Raw genomic sequence first — 22,451 nt, 5'->3', positions numbered from 1 at the left:
TGATGGTGGTGTCGGGCTGATCCGCCTCGGCTAGTTGTCTGTCAAGATACCAGGTTACCCTGGATAACCAAGACATAGATAGGCATAGCACTTATACTGACATCAAGTCAAGAGTGCTTATAAAGTGATCATTACAATATAATCATTAGGTTCGTGTTACCTTCTCTTTACAGCATTCGTTGAGTAACTACCCGGGTACTCCTCAACAACCAAGCTATAGCGGTGAAGACCAACCCCTCCTTATTCATACAGCTCAGAGAATGTACCTACCTAATGAATGACCCATATTCCCCTCCACACAAAAAACACCACATATCAATGGATGGATACCCAATAGTCACAATAGAATCAATCTTTACATGCCCTGTCCATACAGAACAATAAACCACTTTAATCTTGACCATTCATTACCCCGTCCGTGCAGCTACAGGCACAGCTACAGCTACACCACAGCGCAGCACACGTAGCCCATCCATCATGCCCACTCTCAAAGCCCGCATCCTTAGCTGGATCATTTGGTGGTGGTTCAAGAGTACATGGTCATCCGCAGAGGGCATCAACAACCGCATCGCCAAAGAGCGCCAGCGTCCTGAGCGAGGCCCGCCCAAGCACATCTACAAGGAGTTCGCTGTCGAGGACTACAAGCGAAAGGGTCACATCGCTGACTACCTCGTTTACATAATCTCTCCAAAAACAGAGACACCTACCCGTGGCCGCATCCTCTATCTCCATGGCGGCGGCTTCGTCTTTGGCATCACCCCGCAGCATTGGGAGATCGTGGCACAGCTTGCTCGGCGACTGAATGCCACCGTTACAGTGCCCCTGTACCCTCTTGGCCCAGAAACGTCCCTTATGAGAATGTACGAGTCCGTGCAGCCACTCTACGATGAACTCGCTTCTGCTCCAGACCAGACGCCTTTTTGGGTTGTGGGCGATTCAGCTGGAGCCACCATGTCCCTTGTTCTCACGCAAAACGCAAAGCTGGCTGGTCGTCAGACTGCACAACGTCTAGTGCCCATCACGCCATGCACTGATTCCAGTCTCGTCAATCCTGACTTGCATAATGCTGCTCTTAGAGACCCATGGCTCGACGTCCCAGGCATTGCCGAGATCACGAGGCTTATTTGTCCTGAGATGGACACGCAGCATCCCAACGTGAGCCCTATCTATGGAGATCTGAGATTGCCGCCTATGCTGGTCTTTGCGGCAGGGTTAGATCTGCTGACGCCAGATACCAAGAGGATGGTTGACATGGCCAAAGACGAAGGCACCAAGGTTGAGCTGGTGTATGGAGAGGGCATGATTCACGTGTGGCCAATTCTACCCATCTGGGAAGGGAAACAAGCCATTGATAGGATGGTTGAGTGGTTGGAATACGAGTAAAGGGATCTTCTATCTGTTTTGGGATATCTGGTCTTGGGTAACGGCGTTGGGTCGGGGTTTGAAAGTGCTTCATGTGGATGATACCCCAGTGAGATGCGATGATGACGATGACGACGACAATGACTTTTCTTTGTTTACATGATATTTCTTATGTTTTCATGATTTATTTGAGATGAACTCCAGGTATACCTGTGTCGTGTTCGTGGTCAATCTAACAGTGATATTATACATATCCCGACAACATGAAATAGGTAGGTATGTAAATAGCCTTGTTTGTATCCAGAAATTTTCTGTTTTCGTGTCATGCATGTCGTTGTAATACATTCGGATACCAACTCAGCCTTGCATACTGAATCGTGCTGTACACAGTATGGAGTCGCACATAGATTTACACCTAGCAAGGTGGTACAAGATATCGCAATCAGAACAACAGACTGACGAATTATTATTCCGTTTGATCTCCGAAATCAATAATTAATGTACAGCCTAAGCCAGACTGTGTTTTATGTGTTGGTCAATGCCCAAAGTGTATGTTTAATCGTGTGTTGTCCGCGAGAGGATATGTTCAAAGGACAATCAACCACATGACATGAGAATTTGACCTCACCTGTCGTCCATCATATGTAAAACGATCATTAAAGATAATCCTGCATCCAGTATAAACAATTCATGTCATCTCAGTTAACCGACACTTAAGTCTACAACTCGGGTTAATATGTACATCAACTACAGATGATATGTTCCAATTGATAGAGCCTAAAGTATGACGATAAAAATCTGGACGAAGACAAAAAGTCGGTAAGAGACCGCTCATCATATTTATCCGAGTGATAAAGTAGGTGAAGCAATTTGCCCCGAGTTATGTTGTGGAACGATGTCGTTGAAACGAACTGCGAGGCTGAGGATATGTATATCGATACTTTTTTATAAGTCAAAACCACACGCTCAATGACCTTATTCCAACTTGACTGAGAACCTGTAACTCGTATCATGAATGCCAAAGCCTCTTGATAATATCTACATCAATTATACTTACCAATGGTAGTAAAGTTTGACTCAATGATTCCCTCCCGGTGCAGAACATGTTCTACCACCAGACCAAGCTTGATAAAGGGGTACTGGCTAAATGCACCGCCGGCCAGCCGCAGCAACCCAAAAGGGTATATTTCCAGCATCGTTCCGAGGGTCGATACTCGGTTCCCAGGCTTGTTCCCAAAACGTTACAGCCTTGAGACTCCAAGACCGAGGTGACACTACAGCCCTGCCGCAGTGGTGACAGGATGCTCATCAGCCTGATTCCAAGATAGCCATATAAGATGCTTCCTGTTCCCAATCGGCCCCCAATGAACATCTATCCGTTCTACCAGAGAACACCATTATCCTGTGCCACATGCAAAGTGTCCGACAGAATACCAGTCTCGATCCTTCCAAGAGCAATGCAACCGGTGGGAGCCCCCACTGAACAGTAGGCTTGATCACCTTGAACGTTGATGCAATATGCCCGCCGGCTTTGATGCAGTGCCAGTCACCTGGCTGGCAGTGCCCGGGCATTAAACATCAGAACAACAAGATATCTGCTTTAAAAACCCTTCTACTACTCCCAACTTCTTCCTCTTCCTCATCACACCTACTCACATTGTGGCAAAGACTCTGATTTTGACAACAATATCACCCACGACTTTTGGCTACTTCATTTTGCCCACATCTTACGACCATACCCTCTTATCTCGACAACTCCATCAGAACCGCCAAAATGTTGATCTCTTTTCTCTCCGCTCTGGTGACTTCGCCTATGCAGACTCTGATGCCTTCCATCGTGATGGGAATTGTCATCGTATGTCTTCTCGCCTTCGGTACCGTCGTCTTCAACATTTTTGTGTACCCCTTCTACGTATCCCCTCTGCGACATCTCCCTGGACCTACCGACAACACCTTCTTCCTTGGCCAGGCTGCAAAGTTCCTTCAGGTCCCCTGGTTTCCTGAGCTCTTCTGCAAGTGGTCCCGTGTCCATCCAGATGCGCCCCTTATCCGCTATCTGAACTTTGCCAACGGGGAGACTCTCTTCGCCAACACTATTGAGGCATACAAGCAGGTTCTCCAGACCAAGAGCGCCTTCTTCGTAAAGCCCGCCTTCGCCAGACAGTTTGCCCATGAGATCATCGGTGATGGACTCCCCTTCGTCGAAGGCAAGCTTCACAAGCTTCGCCGAGCGGCCATCAGCCAGCCATTTTCAGCACCGCGCCTGAAGGCTTTCTTCCCTACCGTCCAGACTAAGGCGGAGCAGCTGGCGCGTGTTTTGGCTCAACGACATGACAAGAATGGCAATGTCGAAATTGAGACCAATGTTTGGAAGGCAGTTCTTGATGTCATCGGACTCGAAACTTTTGGCCTAGATCTCAACCATCTCGAATCCAGCGAATCCCCTTTGTTCGAGACTTTCACCACCATGATGCAGCCATCCGCACTCGGACACATCGTCAACTACCTGAACTCTCTGGTTCCAGTGCGCCAATTCGTCCCAATCGTAGAATGTGTCGAGTTCTCCAAGTGTTGCACAAAGGTCCGAGAGTTTATTTTTGGCCTTGTCAACATTCGACGCAGTCTAAGCGAAAAGGGCCACACTAGCAACCGAGATGCTCTACAGTGTCTGTTGGAACACACCGATGCTGCTTGGAACGATGAGAGCATTGTCGAGTACGTCTTGAATCTCTTGATTCTTGGACATGATACCACTGCTTGCTCTATCACATGGGCCATCCACGAACTCTCGCGCCGACCTGACTGCCAGCAGTGCTTGAGAGACGAGATCAAGATATTGGATGACAATTGCCCCATGCCATTCTTCAACGACATCGACAAGCTTCCGTACCTGCACAACTTTGTGCGCGAAGTTCTACGACTTTACTGTGCAGTCGCAATGGCACCTCGCCAGGCAACTCAAGATGTCGAAATTGCCGGAATTGCTATCCCTAAGGGAACAGTCGTCCAGCTTTCGCCCGCCGTCATGAACACTCACCCCTCCGTCTGGGGTCCTGACGCGCAACTCTTCAATCCTGACCGCTGGAATGACCTCAATAGAAGCGCAGCTAGTGCTTACGCATTCGAGACGTTCCACAACGGCCCGCGAATGTGCATTGGCAAGCAGCTTTCCATGATGGAACTGAAGGTGATGCTGGTCGAGCTTGTGCGCAAGTTTAAGATCGACAAGCCCTTTGGAAACGAAGCAAAGGAGGTTGAAGTCGCTGGACCGACCTTTACTCTTCGTCCCAAGGAGAAGTTGGTGGTGCGCTTGGTTGAGGTGTAAGAGCCAAGCGTAGTGCGAGGAGGAGGTTGTGGTAAAACCCACATTGTACGATACTGTACTGCATATCCTATAGACTGTACGATACACGACACAGCACACGCTTACGACATACCCCCCTTTCCTTTTTAGACTGCATGGCATACTAGACACATGCTGCTGGACAGCGAAGCATGATAGAATGTATTTAAGGCGTTGGGGAGCGAATTTTGTTTGATTCCATTTGGTACAGGACAAAACAGATTGGACGATTTAAGGAACAAGTAGGACGATAGATCATGATACTCCCATGTCCGCCAAATATATACGACGGATACTGGGCGATTGCTTTGAACAAACTATTCCGGGACAATTATAATTAAAACTATCATGGCAACTATTGACCGCTAGAAACATAAGAGACGAAATTAGCAGTAGATGAGTTTATGCCTGTTTATTCTCACACCACAAAACCCAGACACCAACTTTTCTGTTTAGGACAGACAAATATTACATATGATTGATTGATTGATTGATCGTCATTGCTGGGGGTGCACTGCTATGTATGGTTGGTTGCTGTTTATTTTAAAGATGTAATGTAAGGTCATCGTGATCGATCATGTTACCTCTGATTACTATTGGCAAAAAGAGTTCAGAATGCCGAGCTATGGCAGACAATCCGCTCGTAAATATGCATGCACTTTGGTGGTGGTAGAAAAGTTAGGTTCCTAAGTCCTAGGGAACAAAGGTAAACAGTCCAAAAAGTCTGGTCTAAATAGCATAAACTGACCTACTAATTTCATCCATTATCCTTCCTTTTACGCCAAAACTCCAAACACACTATGTATGGCAAGTAAGAAGGCCGTCGTCGTATTGCCCACCCGCTTGTTCAATCCTTGATCTCCCTGGCTTTACTGCTTAATTCGCTCTATTACCAATCGGCAGCCCAGCCGTTGCTCTCCAGGAATTCCTCGCAGGCTTGCTTCAACGCTAGATTTGGCCGTAATTGCGAAGCGACAAGCGGCTCACGGGTCAGAGGGTCGGTTGGATGCCGTCGAAGGTGTTCCATGATAGACGAGCGCTCATACGACTTTCCGGTTTTTGTCTAGTAACACATATTAGAATGGTATCCTTGATATCTGAGCTTATTAGCAACAACTTACCATAACGGGATCAACCATGAAGCCAAAGCTGATATCGTCAATCGCCCAGTCGGGGACTTCTCTCTTCTTATCAGCATCCGCCCGTGCTCTCTCAAAGACATCCTTCATCCTCTCAATCTTCGCATTGGTCTCCTCCTCAATCTCCTGCTTCTCCATTCCGTCCTCCGTCTCCGCTAGCGTTGCTTCCTTTTCCCTGTTTAGCATTTCTAGGACCTCTCTCTCAAGATCTTTTGCTTCGCGCGTCCGCTTCTTTTCACTATCCTCCCATCGTTCCTTCTTGCAGCGCAGAACAAGACTCGTGACCGCAGCGAGCGAACGGTCGTTGGTAGCGGCGCATAACTTGTGTGCGTGCAGTGCGCTTGCGAGAGAAGCGTCATAATCTCGAAGGGCGAGCTGTGCCTCGGCAAGATAATATCGCGCTTTCATATTGTCGGGTGTCAGCTGTAGGCAAGCTTCGCAGTCAGTGACGACTGAATCCCAGTAATTCAGCTTGAGGCGGGCCATGGCGCGATTGGTGTAGAGAGCCGGGTTCCTGGCGTCTGCGATGATGCTGATGTGAAACAACTGTCAGAATAACCCTGTTTCTCTCCAATTTGCGCCAACCTGTAGATGTATGTGTGTATGTATAGGTAGGAAGAGCTGCTCACGCTTTGGAGTAAAGGGCTTCAGCGCCGACATAATCGCCGGCCATGAAGCATTTGTTCCCCTCATCTTTGAGTTGAAGTGACCTTGACATGGTGGGCTGTGCGTGTACGTGTGCGTATATGCGGTCAGCCGCAGTGAGATGTGCTGTCCCGTGTCGTAGATAGGTAGCTAGTAGAGAGTTGATCAAGGATTTGGCCTCGTCTAAAGGGCAACGGAAATTAGTCTCCAAGCTTTAGGTTACAAAAATAAATAACCTCCGAAGTCTGATCTATATCATAAGTTGACCTACTAATTTGGTCTCTTAGGTTCTCAGCGGACAAGCTTTCTGATACCCTGAGGCTCGCTTGAGCGTTTCAGTTTGACAAGGGAACTGATGTCTTGGTCTGGGGAATAGAACAAAAGCCACTTTATGGAAATGAATGATGAGAGAAGAGATTCGATGGCGAAAAGAACTGAAGGAAACAGGTAGGCTACGTGTGCTGGCTGTAATGCGAAAGACAGATGAGAGATTGAATGACAACTGGCGACAATGACACCACGAAATGAAAGACTACCTACAGGTAGGTAGGTATGTAATTGTTTTACAGGGAAAGGACCCTGATTCTAGCAAGGAGAGTAAAGCCTGTGATTGGATTTCTAAGCGCGTGTCTCTTGGAAAGTTCGAGAAACGGGCGGCGGGACTTACTTTAGCATTTAAGTTGAGGCTGGTCGAGAAGTGCGGGGTGAAATAGGCTATCCATTATTGGGGGTAAGAGAGGATTTCCATCATGGGCAAGTGCCATGTCATGATATCTCCTTAGTAACTAACGTTACGGTATCAGTGCACTTGAACAACAGCATTTTAACCTAGTACACTTGATCTTTATTCATCACGTCGTGTTCCTAACCTCCACTAACTCAGCCTCCATGTCCCACAGCAGTTTTGTATATACAGGTTGTCAGTCAGTCATCAGGCTCGTGCTCCCTGCAAGACATGTCTATACTCTCTCTACCCAAGAGTGATGACCTCATACAAGCGCTATGCAACGGAGTGCTTTTGGCCAACCCAGCAATATAACCAAGTCCTCCCCCCAAAAAGAAGAACAAAACCAATAACGCCGTGCATATGCATATTTTCCTACTCAAAATCCTACACACCCAATGCCTATTTTACCCATCGGATTGGTCCCTAGTGGTAGGCTGGTCCGGGTCGGCTATCGTCTTTGACGAGTCCGGCCTGCTCTTCCTCCGTTGGGTCCTCGACATGCGACGTTGATCTAGACGATGAGTTTGGTCGCCGGAAAACGTTGTGGAATGAAAACTGACGCCTTGTGATATCCGGTGGCTGTCCATGAGGCGGGGGCGTCGGTGGAGCCAGACTGTTTCCACTGCGAAACGACGCCCCTCGGTACTCAGTGTCCTGACCGTTAAACGCATGTTCGCGAGTTTGGCCGTAGTAAGCGGCATGTTCTTCGTCGGCCTTATCCCGAGGGACGGCGATCTCTGTTAGAGGAACGGGATGCATCGGGCTCCGAGGACGGGGCTTGTCGTCTTCGTGATCGTCGTTGGCGTGTCGTCCAGAGAAATTGGTGAAGCCTCGAGCTCGACCCCTTATAGTTCCAGCGATACTGGAAAAGAGGGTATTCGTCTCTTGGCGGTTATTGCCATCATCGTCGTTATCGTTATCGTCATCGTCATCGATCGGGGGGAATTGGGACATGCCCAGCGGTGGGTGCTGCCTCGGACTGCTCGGCCTCACGGCAAATCGGGGAGAGATCGGGGGTACCTGCGGCGGAGGAGATGTTACGGATCCAGCTCTTGAGCTGCTAATTGTTCCGGTTCGGAAAGTCATTGTTCTTCTCCTTCTCAGTCCATCCCATTCCCATTCTGGCTGTTGTCCGTCCTCGCGGATAGGATCCATGGTCTCCATCATCATCTTTTCCTCGTGCAGTCGCTTGAGTTCCTCAGCCTCCATTCTAAGTCTTCGCTGAGACATCTGTCGCACAATGGCAGCTGTTCCACGGATGGCATCTGCTTTGGGATCGGTCTCTGGCTGTTCTTGCTCGACAATAGTTTGTATCTGATCGAGATCGCCATTGAAGACAGCAGAATCAGGCACATCTTTTGCGGATTTTGATATCTGTAGCAAAACGACTCCCGAGCAAATTGTTAGGAAACCTAAAACAACTGTGACAATGGACTGGACAGAGCCCTTGAAACCCTGGTAGAGAATTGCTGATGTGATAATCGTAGTACTGGTAAAGTAAACGTAGTATGTTGGGGTAACAAGAGCCGCATTATAGATGTTGAGCGCTTTCTACTAGAGGTTAGCAAAGGAGATAAAGGGGCATCAGGAGTTCGCACATTGAGATAAATAATCTCGGTCAACAGTGTGCAGATGACGAAAACAAACAAAACCCATAAGAACCACTCCTTGTATTGAGGTTTGCCTCCGATCCAAGCAATGATGGCAGCACCCAATCCTTGGGTTGATGCGACACTCAACCCGCCGACCCAACTGCAGATGGAGATGTAGACGAGCATATTCTTGTTTCCATATTTCGGGGCAACCCAAATCGCAGTGACTGCGGAACCGACAATAATGATGCCGGCATAGGTGAGAAAGCCTGGTGTGATGAAGTAACCTTGCATCTGCTGGATATCACTAACGGACGAGGAATGGGGCGCATTCATAACAATAACGACCGAGCCGACAATGCAAAGGAAACATCCAACCTTTCCAACCAGACTGAGGCGTTCTTTGAGGAAGATACTCGACAGGATAGCTGCAATGACAACGGACAGGGCGCCCAGGGGAGTGACGAGGATTGCATCGGTAAAGGCGTATGCGACAAAGTTGAGAATTTCGCCAATGATCATAAGAATCATGCCCGTCCACCACCAAAAGTTCTTGAGGTATCCGTAACCTTCACCAGCGACCTCATTGTATTTCTCGTTGGCGCGCAATAGACCGAACTTCTTGAGGACAAAGGAGACACCAATGAAGACACCAGAGCCGACAGCCAAACCAATACCAACGGGCTTATAGAATCCAGGTCGGTCGCTCGAGTCGCCGCCTCCTATTCCGCCGCTCCGGGCAAAGATATCGGCGTCCATTACGGTTATAAATGTCTTGGTCGAGGCTTAGCGGGAGGAGAGGGCGAGAGAGTCGAAGCGGGAGATCCAGACCAGCTTTAGGACCACATGTGCGATAGTGACGATGTTCGGTTGCGGCAGCGACGAAGGACTTTTATATAAGGGGTTTATCCAAACAACAAGACGTAAGGTAAGAATTGAATAAGATATATAGGTGGGTGAGTGTGTAACTGAAAAGGTAAGAGGAATATATGACACAGGAGGTAAAAGAGAAACCAGAAGCGTATGTACGGGCTATACAGCTAGAGTGAAGGCAAAGTAAAGAAACCTTGGAAACGGCGTCGCACACACACACCAGTTTAGCTCGACCCAAAGCTTGTGATGAAAGAGATCCGATCCAGTGGGTGGGCGCTCTTGAGACAGCCATCGGTCATGTATAGGTACTTGTGTCGCTTATTTTGGCGCTGTCCCCGCTGCAACCTGCCCAGGCGGGACCTATCTACGCTGCCAACTTCCAACAGGCCCCCGGCCAACCACTAAACCAAACCCAAACAACAAGCTTCTGCAGCGGGCAGCCATCAACGTTTCTATCCTATCCCATTACCAGTCAATTGGGTGATCTTGGCTGTTTCCGCCATCCATTGTCGGAACATCAACAAAGACGACAGCTCACGTTAATTACAATTTCCTTGGCCATAGTTAATTACGTAGCGGGGGTATTCCATGCTTTTGTCTCCGAAGTGCCCGGGGCCAATATAGGCCATCACCCGCGCAACGGTCCATGGGCTCTTGGACCAACGGGCGCTAAATTATCTATGGACGTCAGGATCGGAAACCATGACACCAGAGGGGAGCCTGGCCCTGGCTGGGCCTCTTTCAAGCTTGTTATTATTGTTGTTGTTGGGCCTGTTGAATGGCCTAGAGATGAGTTGATAAGGGTCCTGGCTTGGTCGATATCGATCGATGTTGATTGACCTGCCCATCTCGGTAAGCCCTTGGCACCCTTTGCAACTGCACCTAGAAACTTAGCCTAGGTCTTCGCGAGGTGCCCCAAAGTATAGGTACTTGTCATTCTCAGCCCCCAACAAGCCACCTACGGGTACCAGCGATGACGACGAGGCATTGCGCAGCTTCTGGTCCAAACGTCTTCTTCATTGTCCGTTCACCGGGAACGGAAATTTGAACAAGACCAATGATAGACTGACTATACACTACATCTACAGAAAACAGTTATTGTTGACCGCTGAACATTATACGTATGACTTTACAGCTGAGGCGATGGCCAAGCCGTACTCTATTGTTCAAGCGTATCCACCAACGCGGGGATGCTGTTCGGCATTGAGATCTAGACCTTGGCTCATTGTTCGAACAATGGGACCCTTTTCAGCTCTGAACCCTTTTGTTCAGTAAACTCGGCTCCAAGGTACTAGGTAATACCGTGCCCGTAGGACTTGACAACAGACAGACGGTGCATATGTGGTCAGCACGATTTGACTAGGACTTCTGAATGCTCCGTCAAGTTAACCCAACCCTTTGGCATTTTGAAATGTTTATGTCGCATCTCCATTCTTTCACAGCCAGCCAAAGGTGGATAGAGATGATCTCTGCTGCTATTCCTGTCTCATTGGGGACGAGTCTATATGCACGCGACTCAGCCACACACACTAATAAGTGCATATACGCGTGGTGTTTCAGAGAGTGTCTCTTTTTTGCAATCCACTGATCGACAGCGAATCAATAGGTTTCAAAGTCTTGTTTTTACCAGGGCTTTAACCGACAGTATCGTAGTTTATTATTATGGTTAAAAGGACATGTCTAGGGTCCTGGAAAGATACAAAGACGAATTTGGGGTTGATGATGATCTGTTGAGTTAGTCTTGCAAGTACAAGTAAAGAGATGGTCCAACTTTGGCTTCCTTTGACCGCTCTTATGATGGGCAGCTATCTCCAAGCTTGAGTGATTATAGTACCATCCACTCATGACTCTGTCACCAGACTGAGGCCATAGAATGTCAGTCTCGTTCGGCGGTCCGTTTACGCCGCACCACTAGCCTTCTTTAAAGCGTCGAACAATATCGTGTCTGATGACTACTCGTTCTGACACCAAAATATTGTGTAGTTTCGTATCATTTCAAGGGGGTATCTCGATCTTATATTCATAAATGCATCATGCAACCCAAACCAATGCAGACTTCCATCTCTTGCTATTCCGTACTTCCTTTGCCATGCCATACCAAATTATTGTTTCTTCTCAGCCTTGACAATCTCAGCCAACCACCTGCCGACCTTCTCCTTAAGCGGCAGCTTTGATGCCTCGCCAATTTGAGAGACGTACTTTTCCTTGAGCATCTGTGATTCTCTCTTGGCATTCTCTGCTGCTTTACGAGCATTGAATCTCGCCATGGCCTCTGCCTCTCTTTTGGCACGTTTTTGACGCCGTTCCTTGATACGCTCTGGTGGTATCTCTTTTCCAGTGACATTCCGAACCTTTTCCCAAAAGAGAATGTGCTGAGCCTCGTCTTCCTTACACACGTTGTACATGACAGCCTGTATGGGGTGCTTCATTATGTACTCAAAAACAATCTTGTACTCGCTGCTCTTGGCTGTCTTTGAGAACCTGAGGCCCATATCGATGGCAGCCTTTGCTAGGGCATCGTCCGTCGTGTCGAAGTACTTTAAATTTAAGAGGAATGACTGTGCCTCATAATGTAGTTCGTTCACAGGAAGGCGTCCGAGGATGGCTCGAAGAGTTTCAGGGAGTTGAGAATTCTCTAATTCCTCTCGATGCGGCGCCAACCATTCTGATGGGACTGAGGACTTGGCTTCCTGTGCCTGTGCCTGTGCCTGTGCCTGTTCCTGCTCCCGATCCTCGTCGTTCGGATTCGCCACCACGGCCGGAGAGTCTATCCTTTGCCGTTTAGGAAACGGGACTTCTGTTGCAGGGGTATCTGTATCTTGCTGGGCGATAAGACGTCTCTTTCTCGTAACTGGTTTCGGTTCCTCTTCTCCGGAATCCTGGACCACGGGAGCTTTTGAAGCGGCTGAAGGATCTAGTTTCTGTCGTTTTGCGGGTTGAGGTCTTGGCGGAGGGCAGGGAGTACCGTCCCGCGGTAAACTTCGCTTTCGTGCGGTGGATTTTGGCTCATCGTTTTCGGTGGGCATGTTGTGCACCAGCAAAAATAATGAATCCCAGTCGCTCCCATCATCGGATTCTTCATCACCGGATTCTTCGGATTCCTCAGATCCTTCCGTCTCTTCCCCTTCGTCATCGTATTCCTCTTCAAAATCTTCCTCTTCTTCTTCTTCTTCAGATTCCTCGTCTTCTTCTTCTTCTTCATCTTCTTTTTGTTCCTCCCCCGCCTCATCCTCATCCTCCTCTTCCTTTTGGCGGGCACGTTTGGCCCTGAATTCATCCTTTAATTTTTTCCCTAACTTCTGCATTGCTTCCTTTTGAGCCTTTCCCCATTCTTCATCACCTGTCGCTTCAGCCCAATAGTCTTCCTGCAAATAAATTAGTGCCAAGCTCCTTGGAAAGTCCGGATAGGTTGCTGATGCATACATCGTCTTCGATTTTGTTGTGCAAGGCCTTCATGCAGATTAGTAGGGCCATTTTGGTGTTGCGGCTGTAGTCATGGCTGACAATGTCGTCAAGGAAGATATTTTCGACGACCTGCTTGTCAATCGCTGCGGCGGCCGCTGGGTACGGGTTAACTTTAGTGAGTGACATGATCCCTCAAGCTCACTCTCGGGCTCTGTCGTGAAATATATAATTTTTTCCAGATGCGAAAAATGTGTTGATGTCTATGTCAAAAAATAAAGGTCAGGGTCAGTCAAGTCAGCGCCAGCCTCTCTCTCTCTCCTCTGTCCTCAACTCCCGTCCCGTCCAGGCCGATAAGGCTCGGTTCAAAGAGCCCGACTAGTGGACCTTTGACCAATGAGAACCACTCCTAGAGAGGTCTAGACCTTTGGACCATTTTTCAGATGATGTCCTTGTCTCATCATTGCGTATTTAATTCTTCCGGACTTTTTCTTACAACAAACTCCCGGAGCAAACAAACCTCAAAAGACGTTATACGTCACGTTTTCCATTGATTGGCGCTTTTAGTTCTCCAACCAATCGCCACCTCAACGGAAAGATATTTGGGAGAATTGCCTTGCGGTTATCACATGTATCCATATTTTAGGCTATGGACCCTGGAACGCCCTACACTTAGTCTGATCCTGAAATTACGACGTTGCTTTCTGGCCAGGGGACAGATCCTTTGATCCATTTCACCTGTATCGCTTATGATGGGATCAGACACCTCGAGTCGTTCACTGCCCTATGGCTTAGTCGAAACCCTAGTCTGCAAAAGTTCTTATCCCCAGCATTAGCCGTTTGAGATCAACACAACGCATTGTCCTGGCCCAAGTCTATAGTCCGAGAGCATCATCAACCAATGGCTTACTATGGCTATATGGGTAGCAAAAGATGGGGAAGATGATTCTATTTACAAGGGACCCATTTCATTCAAATGGAGTCCCTGATCGCCTTGACAATTAAACTAAAGCCGGCTCAGTCCTGCCTACTAGTGATCCGTCGTCCTGGATCTTTCATGTTCAATCTTCGTTAGCTTGTTGTTCCTTCGCGTCGCTTCTTTTCGTTTCTTTTCTTAGGTATCATCTATCTTGAACTTCATCTCATTACCTATATCCATACCAATAATGGCCAACAAAAACGCCGAGCACCTCTACGAGACTATTCCCGAATGTGTTGCCGGATGCTTCGATATTAGTGTCGCCGCTACTGGCTGTGGTGACACCGACTACGATTGTTGGTGCTACAAACCCAACCATCAGACTGTCGTCGATACGCTGGAACAATGTCTTGGTAACAGAGAAAGACGAACAAAAAAGAAGTGTACTGAAGATGACATGTTTGGTATGGAGTTGTAAACTCTACACTAGAGATCAGCTTGCTAACTGAAATCCAGAATATGAGAATAGCTACTGGAAGATTTGTGAACAATACTGGGAACCATACGGAACTGCCACCGAACCTACATCATTCCCAACCTCACCGGCTACCAAGACTTCGATCACATCAACCGCGTCCACCGAAGCCGCAACAACAACAACAACTGCATCAGCAGAATCAGAAACCACGTCTGTTGAAGAATCATCATGGACCACTGTCATAGCAACTCAATCTGGTGATTCGGAAGCAGCGGAAGCATCTGGCAACCCAGAGCCAGTGGCTCCCTCTGGTGGCTTGTCTAGTGGAGGAAAGGCCGGTGTAGGCATTGGTGTTGCTCTTGGAGTCATCCTCCTCGGCGTAGCCATCTTCCTCTGGCTGCGTGAGAGGCATAAGCGACGTAATGTTGAAGAGAGGCTTAGGGTTGCCGAAGTCGAAAAGGCCGATGCCATCCAAGCAGGTGGCTATGGTCCTCACGTTATGTATGAAATGGAGGGCGATCGACCCCACGCCGAGGAACTGCGCGGATGTATGAGGACGCCAGAGCTGGGCGCAGGAGGTCGAAACTCGGCCAGCGTGACAGAAGTTGCCCCCGTGAGTCCCTCTGATAACGACAAGGACTCGACCTTCTCGACTCGTAGTTACGAATGGCCCATCTCACCAGAAAGCCCGTCCCGCAATGCGCCAGGAACATCAGGGACTTTGGGGGAGGTGAAAGATAATAATACCCCCAAGCCCGCAGCTCCTTGATGAGTTTTGGCTGATTGATTTCTTACATTATTTCTTTGATACCATCTTACATAATTGCCTTTCATTACTTAGATATATACCTTTCAGACCAAACAACGTCAGCGGATAAAAGAGCCAAACGATATTCCCCACTTACAAGCAAACGCCTTCGTTGTGAGGATAACAGTTATGATAGTGATAATCGAAGTCAGCGTTTACGATATTAGCGTTTGAAGAGTCGAATCGACTATATAATCTCTAACCATGATGGCTTCTCATCGAACTTGACTTGATCAACACAACTGTCGAAACCTCCATCGACAGCTCTCACCTAGAATCGCAATTCTCTTTCTCTCAACCCCTCCAAGTTTTCGAGATGTCCGCAGGCTACAAGATCCGAATTGTCAACGAGGTCGTTCGGCGCCTCTGGGATCAGGACCCTGAGACTGCTGTCACTCTGAAGGTAAGTCTTGCGGAGATGTGGCATGCCGGTTTGTCTACCAGCGCTAACAAGCTTGCTCCTCAACAGCGTTACATGAGCGAGACCGACTACATCAAGGACACCATGCTTGCCGTCGTTAAGGACATTGGCTATGCCATGAACGAACTGGACCTTCGTGACGAGAAGGCTATCGCCTTCAATCGCTGTAAGTTTGATCTTGCCCGCGCTGTCGTAAGTATTCACCTTTTCCCCTTTCAAGCCCATACTAAAAGAAAGTAAAGGACGAGCACAACCGTCTCACCCGCGATGGCTACGAGCAGACCTTCCGTCCTCGTCTCAACTGCATTGTCCAGGGCCTCAAGCTTGTTGACGAAGACGGCAAGGCCAAGAAGGGCAATGAGCCCATGATGGAAGTGACTCTTCGTTTCCCGGCTCGTGAGTACAACGACAGTCCTCACAGCCTGACTCCCGGCAAGGGCAATGTCTACCTCATGATGAAGGAGCTTTGAACGGAACGCTTTTTGTTGGCCTAGCTTCTGAGCTTGGGTAATGAACGACATGAAGGCGCCGAAAGTGGAATGGAATGGAACACGAGGCATTAGAAAAGATACAGAGATCAAGACCAAAACTGCGGGAGATTTCTTTCTCTAGACAGCAATAAACTTGGCCTTTCCTTTGAAGTAACTGAAATGTGATTACGAATTATGTTTATCCCAGTGGTGGGGTTATCGTAGGATTGCAAATAACATATCGATGACGAGCTTGCCGAGGACAACAAGGTGAGAATAGACATCTGTCACATTCACTAATTAGCATTCTTTCATCAAACAAATCAAGAACAAACTAACTCTATAAACAGTGCTTTCTTAAAATTCAGCAACAGGCTGTTGGTATGTTGTTGATATTGTAAGCGCCCACTCCACTATTTCCGCGTCTTCCTGAACTGAACCATATCTCCCCCATTGACTCCCCTCCTACGCCAATTGCCTATCTCTTACAATCACCGATAATCATTCAATAATGAGCAACGATGGTAATTCATATCCTCAAGCTGGCATCCATAATGCTCGGCGTGAGAGTATTGCTACTGCACCGTTTAGTTGCCATCCGTGTCGGAAAAGCAAGCTGAAATGTGATCGTACAAAGCCGTGTTGTAGTCGATGCCTCAAGCAAAATTATGAGTGCGTCTACTCTGACTCAAGGCAGCCTTATCGGGGCATAAATCGAGGCCAGGCCAAGGATTTAGAGGCCAAACTTGGTAAGTTAGGCTGAGCAGTGAGTTGGTGGTTGAACATCTGCTAACCTACACACATAAAAGCACGCCTCGAGAGAGTACTACAAGCTTCTCGGCAAAGTGAGACGTCTCGTACTCAGGACAATCAGTTTAAAGCCAATAACGCTTCAATTGCTGGTATAGCATCGCTGAGCTATCCAAACGATGAGCCTGCAGGGTCGGGTCTGATCGAGGGGCCTCTGCCTCAATATCTCGTCGAAACACTGTGGGTGTTCTTTATTCAACCAGACCACATCCGGGACTATAATAATGATTCAATAGAACAACCATATACTTTAATGATGTCCACCAAGCAGCACCCATGCTACACAGACAGCGGTTTATGGCATCTCTCTTTCTGCTCGACCATAGGAGAACGCCAATGTGCCTCCAGTACATCGTCATGGCCTTTGCTGCAGAGACTACCAAGTCATATCACCATCTAGGCATGGATCTCTACAAGCGTGCTAGAACTTATCTTCAGGAACAGGAATTCGGGGTATGCTCTATTACGACAGTGGTTGAATACAGGACTAATCCAAATGTATTTAGAGCCTCGGGACAAATGATCTGTCACTGGGTCACGTACAAGCTTGGGCCCTGATGTCTTGCTTCGAAGCCGAACATACAATGTTCGCTAAGGCTTCCATTACTTTATCATCTGCCCTTAGAGCTGCACAGATACTTAATCTGCACCGGGTTGATATGCCCGAGTCGATCGGGAACGTATCAACGGACTGGATTGAACTTGAGGAGCGACGCCGAACATGGTGGACCATATTCAGTTTCGACCGCTTTGTTTGTGCAACAACCGGATGGCCAGCTCTGATAAATCAACAGAAGGTGAGTTGGATCAGCCTGGCTCCTGAACCAATGGCTGACAAGGGTGTAGATAGACACCCGCCTTCCAGCTTCCGACGAAGCGTTTGCGTATGGAAGAGAGGAGCAAACACGTTTCCTAGGAGATCAGCTAATCGAAGCTGAACCACAATCATCTTTCGCTGGAAGAGTACTTACAGCGCACATATTCCACCGTACCATCGAGCATAATAATTCCGACGATGGCCGAGGACAAGGCGCTGAGACCTCAACAGATGACGCATATTGGCAACAGCATAGAGCGATTGACAATGACCTCAAGTTTATGCTATTAATGTTGCCAAAGAATCTGTGTCTTCCTGCCAATTATAAGAGTCAAAATGCAGTGTTTGTCAACGTCATGCTCCACACAGCTACAATCTGCCTTCATAGAGCGGCCCTGTGGAGGATGAAGTCGAACATACAGGGACTGCCAAGTTATATGATTCGATTGTCGCAAGATCGTCTAGCTCCAGCGGCAGAAGAGATTCTCAACATCTTCAGAATGATACCTGAACTTGGCACAACCTTTGCGAACCCTCTTATCTGCGTTGCAGCATATATGGCTGCTTTGGTCTTTGTATCCTGTACATCTCCCGCCGAACCTGATGTACAAAGTGAGGAGAATCTCGATTTCATTCTAAGGGTTATGGTAGCTTTTGGGAACAATAATCTTGTCGCCAACGCTGTGTCAAATGAGATTGTAAAAGAGATGAGCCAGTGTGGTATCACCTCCGCAACCATGTGTAAGGTAAGAAATCATCGTGTCTCAATCTGCGTCACGGACACTGATAGCTGGTGCAGGTGAACTTGCAGGACACGCCCGTCGACATTCCACTGCTTGCTACTCAGCGACTCTACTCCTCTTTTTCGGACTCATTCGACATCTGATGCTCCATTCCGCACGAAATACGATGCCAATCTGTATCCTGAACATGGTATTATACAACCGTGGAGTGATTTAATGAAAGATACTATAAATCTATTGATTTCGATGTTAAAGAAGCGCCTGTATGAAAACAATCTACAAGAAGACACATCATTTGCGCGCAAAGTCGCTTTCCGTCTCAAGCCAAGTGCCAAAAGTTTTGAGTTCGGGGTACTCTTGTCTCAACACCTTTAAGTCCGCATCAAAGCCAACATCATTGAACCACTTGAACATGTAACCCAACTCCTTCACCATCGCCATCATAGGATAAACAATAAAACTGTAAGCTGAAGGAATTTCATGGCCAATCTTCTCCTTGAAGACTTTTTGGAATTCGTCAAGAGTCAACTCGTCGCCAGCAAGCGATACCGCACGCCCTGAATATTTCTCAGGTTGGAGGAAGGCTTCTGCTCCAACTATGCCTACGTCAGTGACGGAGACGAGCTGGACTGGCTTTGTTTTGACAGCCAACTTCCACGCAGTAACAAATGATCTTCCCAAGAAGTCGTCTGTCAAGTTGTCCATGAATGCCACTGGACGTAGAATTGACCATTGCATATCCGTATTGGCGGTGCGTGCAATCAAGTGCTTCTCGATTTCGTGCTTTGCTATAAAATGAGGAACTGGAGTCGGGTTGTTTTCTGAATCCTGACCATGTCGGTCGACTGAAGTGTAAACAAAGAACTTGACACCAGCGTCTAAAGCGACATCGACAAGGGATTTGCCTTGTCCAACCTCACCACCGCCTCCTTGTCCGAAGCCAACAGGGACCTAAGTACGTCAGTGGTTGCTCATGCTTGATTAGGGGTGAACTCTCTTACCTGAACACTGAACACTCCCCATATAGGCTTATCAGTGACACTCCTGGCAGTTTTGAAGATTGCGGTAGGATCAGCTAAATCGCCTTGCACAAGCTTGATGTTTGGAGATTTGCGGAGTAGTCGTTGGGCTGAAGGAGATTTGGCGTTTCTGGTGACAGCGAGAATCTTGAAATCGGCATTTTGCTTGACGAGTCTGTTGAGGATGGCGCCGCCTTGTTTTCCAGTTGCACCACAGATTAAGATTGCTCGAGACATGTTGAATATTAGTGTGGTATTATTTGGAATCTGGCAGTGAAGGTCTTATTCGATAATTGGGCTAAAAGCAGGAGAGTATTGATGAACAAGTCATATGGATTAGGTGGCTACACAATAAGCTTCTTATATAGAATTCCCTTCAAATTTCTATTTAAAACAATCAACGACTGAATCGGGGGATCTGACATGTTGATTTGTTAAAATTATGGAATGGCCGATCGATGTCCGAATTCACCGAAGTCATGATGTCTGCAATGCCCGGCTCCTAACAAAAGACGGCGTTGGAGACGGCCGAAAGTGGATACCGGATTAATGTCGTCCTCCGAATTATGCGAAGAGGTATCGGATCGGAACCATTATCGAGACACCGATATTAAATAAGGCCGTTGAATAACAGAATTGACTGATCATAATCTTGTCTGTGACGAGTTCATCTCTTTGCAAGGTTATTTATCCACTCCTGGAAGAAAAGTTCTATCAAGTCCAACAGTCTCGCGTGACGATCATTCCATATCGCTTCAAATCGACCACAATATGATACCACTGAATTATTAACTTGCTCCATATCTACACAAGACTGGTGGTATATGAGAGGGGGATTGTCATCTTCCTAACCTTGAATGACTTTCTTCTATAGTTGACCGAAGCTAGCTGATAGAGACTAGCAATAGGATTGGGCAGATTGAAAACTAAAATTATTTAATAAACGTATGGTTATCGTCTTGAGAAGACATCTACCTGCTAACTCGGTTATTATAAAAGCTAAATAATACCCAAAATAGTTGTTGTCGTATGTATATCTAGGTACTGAGTGCTTCAGGTACCATCTCACCTGCACTGTGCTTAGTACTGTGCGGCACTGGGCTCTGCAATCCAGCGTCGGGAATTTGTGGATGCAAGTTGAAGCTTCACCCGAAACAACTTCCTCTCTCTCGTCTTGTTGAACCATTGGGAGCTGGCCCGGCCCAGCATCACTTCCCAGCCATGTCTGCCGCTCTCCTACGATCACGAACTGCCGTTTCTGGCACCCGAATTGCTTCATCCGCCCGCCCTGCTCTTCCCAAGTCAAACCTCGTTCAGCGCCGCAACGCTTCGTCCTCTTCTTCAGCTGGTGATGGAGCTGGTCTCAGACTCGCTCTTTACGGCAGTGCTACCGCTGCTGTCCTCTACGGCTCTTACCTCTACGCTACCGACACCAGAGCTTTCTTCCACCGATGGGTCGTTCCTCCGCTACTGCGTTGGGCATACCCTGATGCTGAGGACGCTCACCATGCTGGCACCACGGCTTTGAAGGTGCTCCATGAGCTCAACCTTAACCCCCGCGAGCGCGATACTACTCTAAACTCCCCCGAATTGGCTGTCAATATCTTTGGAACAGAAGTCCAGAACCCAATTGCTATCTCGGCTGGTCTCGACAAGGATGGAGAGGTAGCAGATGCGCTGTTTGACCTTGGAGCTGGAATTGTCGAGATTGGCGGCTGCACACCTCTCCCCCAAGCCGGCAACCCCAAGCCTCGAGTGTTCCGCGTTCGCAGCCTCGACGGTATGGTCAACCGATACGGTCTCAACTCTCGTGGTGCTGATGATATGGCTATTCGATTGAGGGACCGACTTCGACGATTTGCCCGATCTCTTGGACTGACAGAGAGAGACGTCCTTGACGGAAATGCCAAGGTCCCGCCTGGAAGTCTTCGAGAGGGCCGGCTTCTGGCTGTTCAGATCGCCAAGAACAAGGAAACCGACGAGCGGGATGAGAAGGCTATTGCCGAGGACTACGTCTACTGTGTACGAAGACTTGCACGCTTCGCTGATGTGCTGGTCGTAAACGTTAGCAGCCCTAATACTCCCGGTCTTCGCGATCTCCAGGCCACTGAGCCCTTGACACGGCTCCTCAGCGCCGTTGTTGACGAGGCTGCCAAGACCGACAGAAAGCAAAAGCCCAAGGTCATGGTTAAGGTCTCTCCCGATGAGGATGAGGACACACAAATGGAGGGTATTGTCGAGGCTGTTCACCGAAGTGGCGTCGACGGAGTTATCGTCGGCAACACAACCAAGCGACGAGACGGTGTCATCCCCCCTGGTATTAAGCTTACTGCCCAGGAGCGACAAAACCTCATGGAGACTGGTGGCTACTCCGGTCCTGCGATGTACAGCCGCACACTCGACCTTGTCGGCCGATACCGCAAGATGCTAGACAAGCACTCTTTTAAGGCCAGCCTCGGCGCCAAGGGCGGTGCTCAGAAGGTCATCTTCGCCACAGGAGGCATCACCAACGGCGAACAAGCGCGACAGATTCTCAATGCTGGAGCTAGCGTGGCGATGGTCTACACAGGATTGACATATGGCGGTCCTGGCACTATTACCAGGATCAAGCAGGAGTTAAAAGGTGGTGCGAAGAACTAGACATGCTATAGCAAGCAACATTTGACGTTTTAATTTGTCTATCACAAAAGGTACAAAATGGGACAATTTCATGAAGAAAAAAGTGATTTTTTTTAACATTTTTTTTATGTTTTTCTTTTTATTTAGCCCTAAGGTTAGTTAGTTAGTTACTTGACTAGAAATACCTTGGGAATCATACTTACCTCTTAGACCCTTGCTCTCATGTCAGGTTCTGCCTGCAGTCATGACATGTTGGTATTGATC

General features: G+C 48.1%; 9 protein-coding genes across 9 annotated transcripts; 5 read left to right on the top strand and 4 right to left on the bottom strand.

The window, feature by feature from the left end:
• Positions 1 to 477: 477 nt before the first annotated feature.
• On the top strand, positions 478 to 1,383 carry EDB82DRAFT_431438 (Alpha/Beta hydrolase protein; the record flags this gene model as incomplete). The annotated part of the gene is made up of 1 exon (XM_025728370.1): positions 478 to 1,383. One exon carries the CDS (start codon positions 478 to 480, stop codon positions 1,381 to 1,383), a length of 906 nt encoding a protein of 301 aa, XP_025582743.1.
• A 1,753-nt stretch (positions 1,384 to 3,136) lies between these two features.
• On the top strand, positions 3,137 to 5,031 carry EDB82DRAFT_465372 (cytochrome P450; the record flags this gene model as incomplete). Its single annotated transcript, XM_025728369.2, has 2 exons — positions 3,137 to 4,683; positions 4,761 to 5,031. The coding sequence occupies 2 exons, from the start codon at positions 3,137 to 3,139 to the stop codon at positions 4,831 to 4,833; spliced, it is 1,620 nt and encodes a 539-aa protein (XP_025582742.2). The 3' UTR covers positions 4,834 to 5,031.
• Positions 5,032 to 5,594: 563 nt separating this feature from the next.
• EDB82DRAFT_431380 (uncharacterized protein) lies at positions 5,595 to 6,562 on the bottom strand (the record flags this gene model as incomplete). Its single annotated transcript, XM_025728368.1, has 3 exons — positions 5,595 to 5,768; positions 5,827 to 6,376; positions 6,474 to 6,562. 3 exons carry the CDS (start codon positions 6,560 to 6,562, stop codon positions 5,595 to 5,597), a joined length of 813 nt encoding a protein of 270 aa, XP_025582741.1.
• Positions 6,563 to 7,178: 616 nt separating this feature from the next.
• Positions 7,179 to 9,875, bottom strand: EDB82DRAFT_508567 (magnesium transporter NIPA-domain-containing protein). The gene is made up of 2 exons (XM_025728366.2): positions 8,815 to 9,875; positions 7,179 to 8,767 (listed from the first exon to the last, which is right to left on the bottom strand). Exons 1-2 carry the CDS (start codon positions 9,565 to 9,567, stop codon positions 7,640 to 7,642), a joined length of 1,881 nt encoding a protein of 626 aa, XP_025582740.1. The 5' UTR covers positions 9,568 to 9,875; the 3' UTR covers positions 7,179 to 7,639.
• Positions 9,876 to 11,654: 1,779 nt separating this feature from the next.
• EDB82DRAFT_262472 (uncharacterized protein) lies at positions 11,655 to 13,760 on the bottom strand. Its single transcript, XM_025728365.2, has 2 exons — positions 13,105 to 13,760; positions 11,655 to 13,046 (listed from the first exon to the last, which is right to left on the bottom strand). The coding sequence occupies exons 1-2, from the start codon at positions 13,270 to 13,272 to the stop codon at positions 11,784 to 11,786; spliced, it is 1,431 nt and encodes a 476-aa protein (XP_025582739.1). The 5' UTR covers positions 13,273 to 13,760; the 3' UTR covers positions 11,655 to 11,783.
• Positions 13,761 to 14,249: 489 nt separating this feature from the next.
• On the top strand, positions 14,250 to 15,214 carry EDB82DRAFT_547249 (uncharacterized protein; the record flags this gene model as incomplete). Its single annotated transcript, XM_065609491.1, has 3 exons — positions 14,250 to 14,466; positions 14,519 to 15,097; positions 15,141 to 15,214. 3 exons carry the CDS (start codon positions 14,250 to 14,252, stop codon positions 15,212 to 15,214), a joined length of 870 nt encoding a protein of 289 aa, XP_065464147.1.
• Positions 15,215 to 15,604: 390 nt separating this feature from the next.
• On the top strand, positions 15,605 to 18,692 carry EDB82DRAFT_432898 (uncharacterized protein; the record flags this gene model as incomplete). Its single annotated transcript, XM_065607720.1, has 11 exons — positions 15,605 to 15,691; positions 15,758 to 15,901; positions 15,952 to 16,152; positions 16,388 to 16,449; positions 16,530 to 16,560; positions 16,748 to 16,928; positions 16,989 to 17,169; positions 17,226 to 17,442; positions 17,496 to 17,741; positions 17,836 to 18,552; positions 18,606 to 18,692. 11 exons carry the CDS (start codon positions 15,605 to 15,607, stop codon positions 18,690 to 18,692), a joined length of 2,154 nt encoding a protein of 717 aa, XP_065464146.1.
• A 62-nt stretch (positions 18,693 to 18,754) lies between these two features.
• On the bottom strand, positions 18,755 to 20,145 carry EDB82DRAFT_465359 (uncharacterized protein). Its single transcript, XM_025728361.2, has 2 exons — positions 19,551 to 20,145; positions 18,755 to 19,500 (listed from the first exon to the last, which is right to left on the bottom strand). Exons 1-2 carry the CDS (start codon positions 19,803 to 19,805, stop codon positions 18,841 to 18,843), a joined length of 915 nt encoding a protein of 304 aa, XP_025582735.1. The 5' UTR covers positions 19,806 to 20,145; the 3' UTR covers positions 18,755 to 18,840.
• Positions 20,146 to 20,789: 644 nt separating this feature from the next.
• On the top strand, positions 20,790 to 22,208 carry EDB82DRAFT_431134 (uncharacterized protein; the record flags this gene model as incomplete). Its single annotated transcript, XM_025728360.1, has 1 exon — positions 20,790 to 22,208. One exon carries the CDS (start codon positions 20,790 to 20,792, stop codon positions 22,206 to 22,208), a length of 1,419 nt encoding a protein of 472 aa, XP_025582734.1.
• Between the last annotated feature and the right edge of the window lie 243 nt (positions 22,209 to 22,451).

This window comes from Fusarium venenatum (genome assembly GCF_020744135.1).
Source record: "Fusarium venenatum strain MPI-CAGE-CH-0201 chromosome Unknown EDB82scaffold_3, whole genome shotgun sequence".
Taxonomy (NCBI): domain Eukaryota; kingdom Fungi; phylum Ascomycota; class Sordariomycetes; order Hypocreales; family Nectriaceae; genus Fusarium; species Fusarium venenatum.
This window is presented reverse-complemented; position numbering and strand designations above follow the sequence as displayed.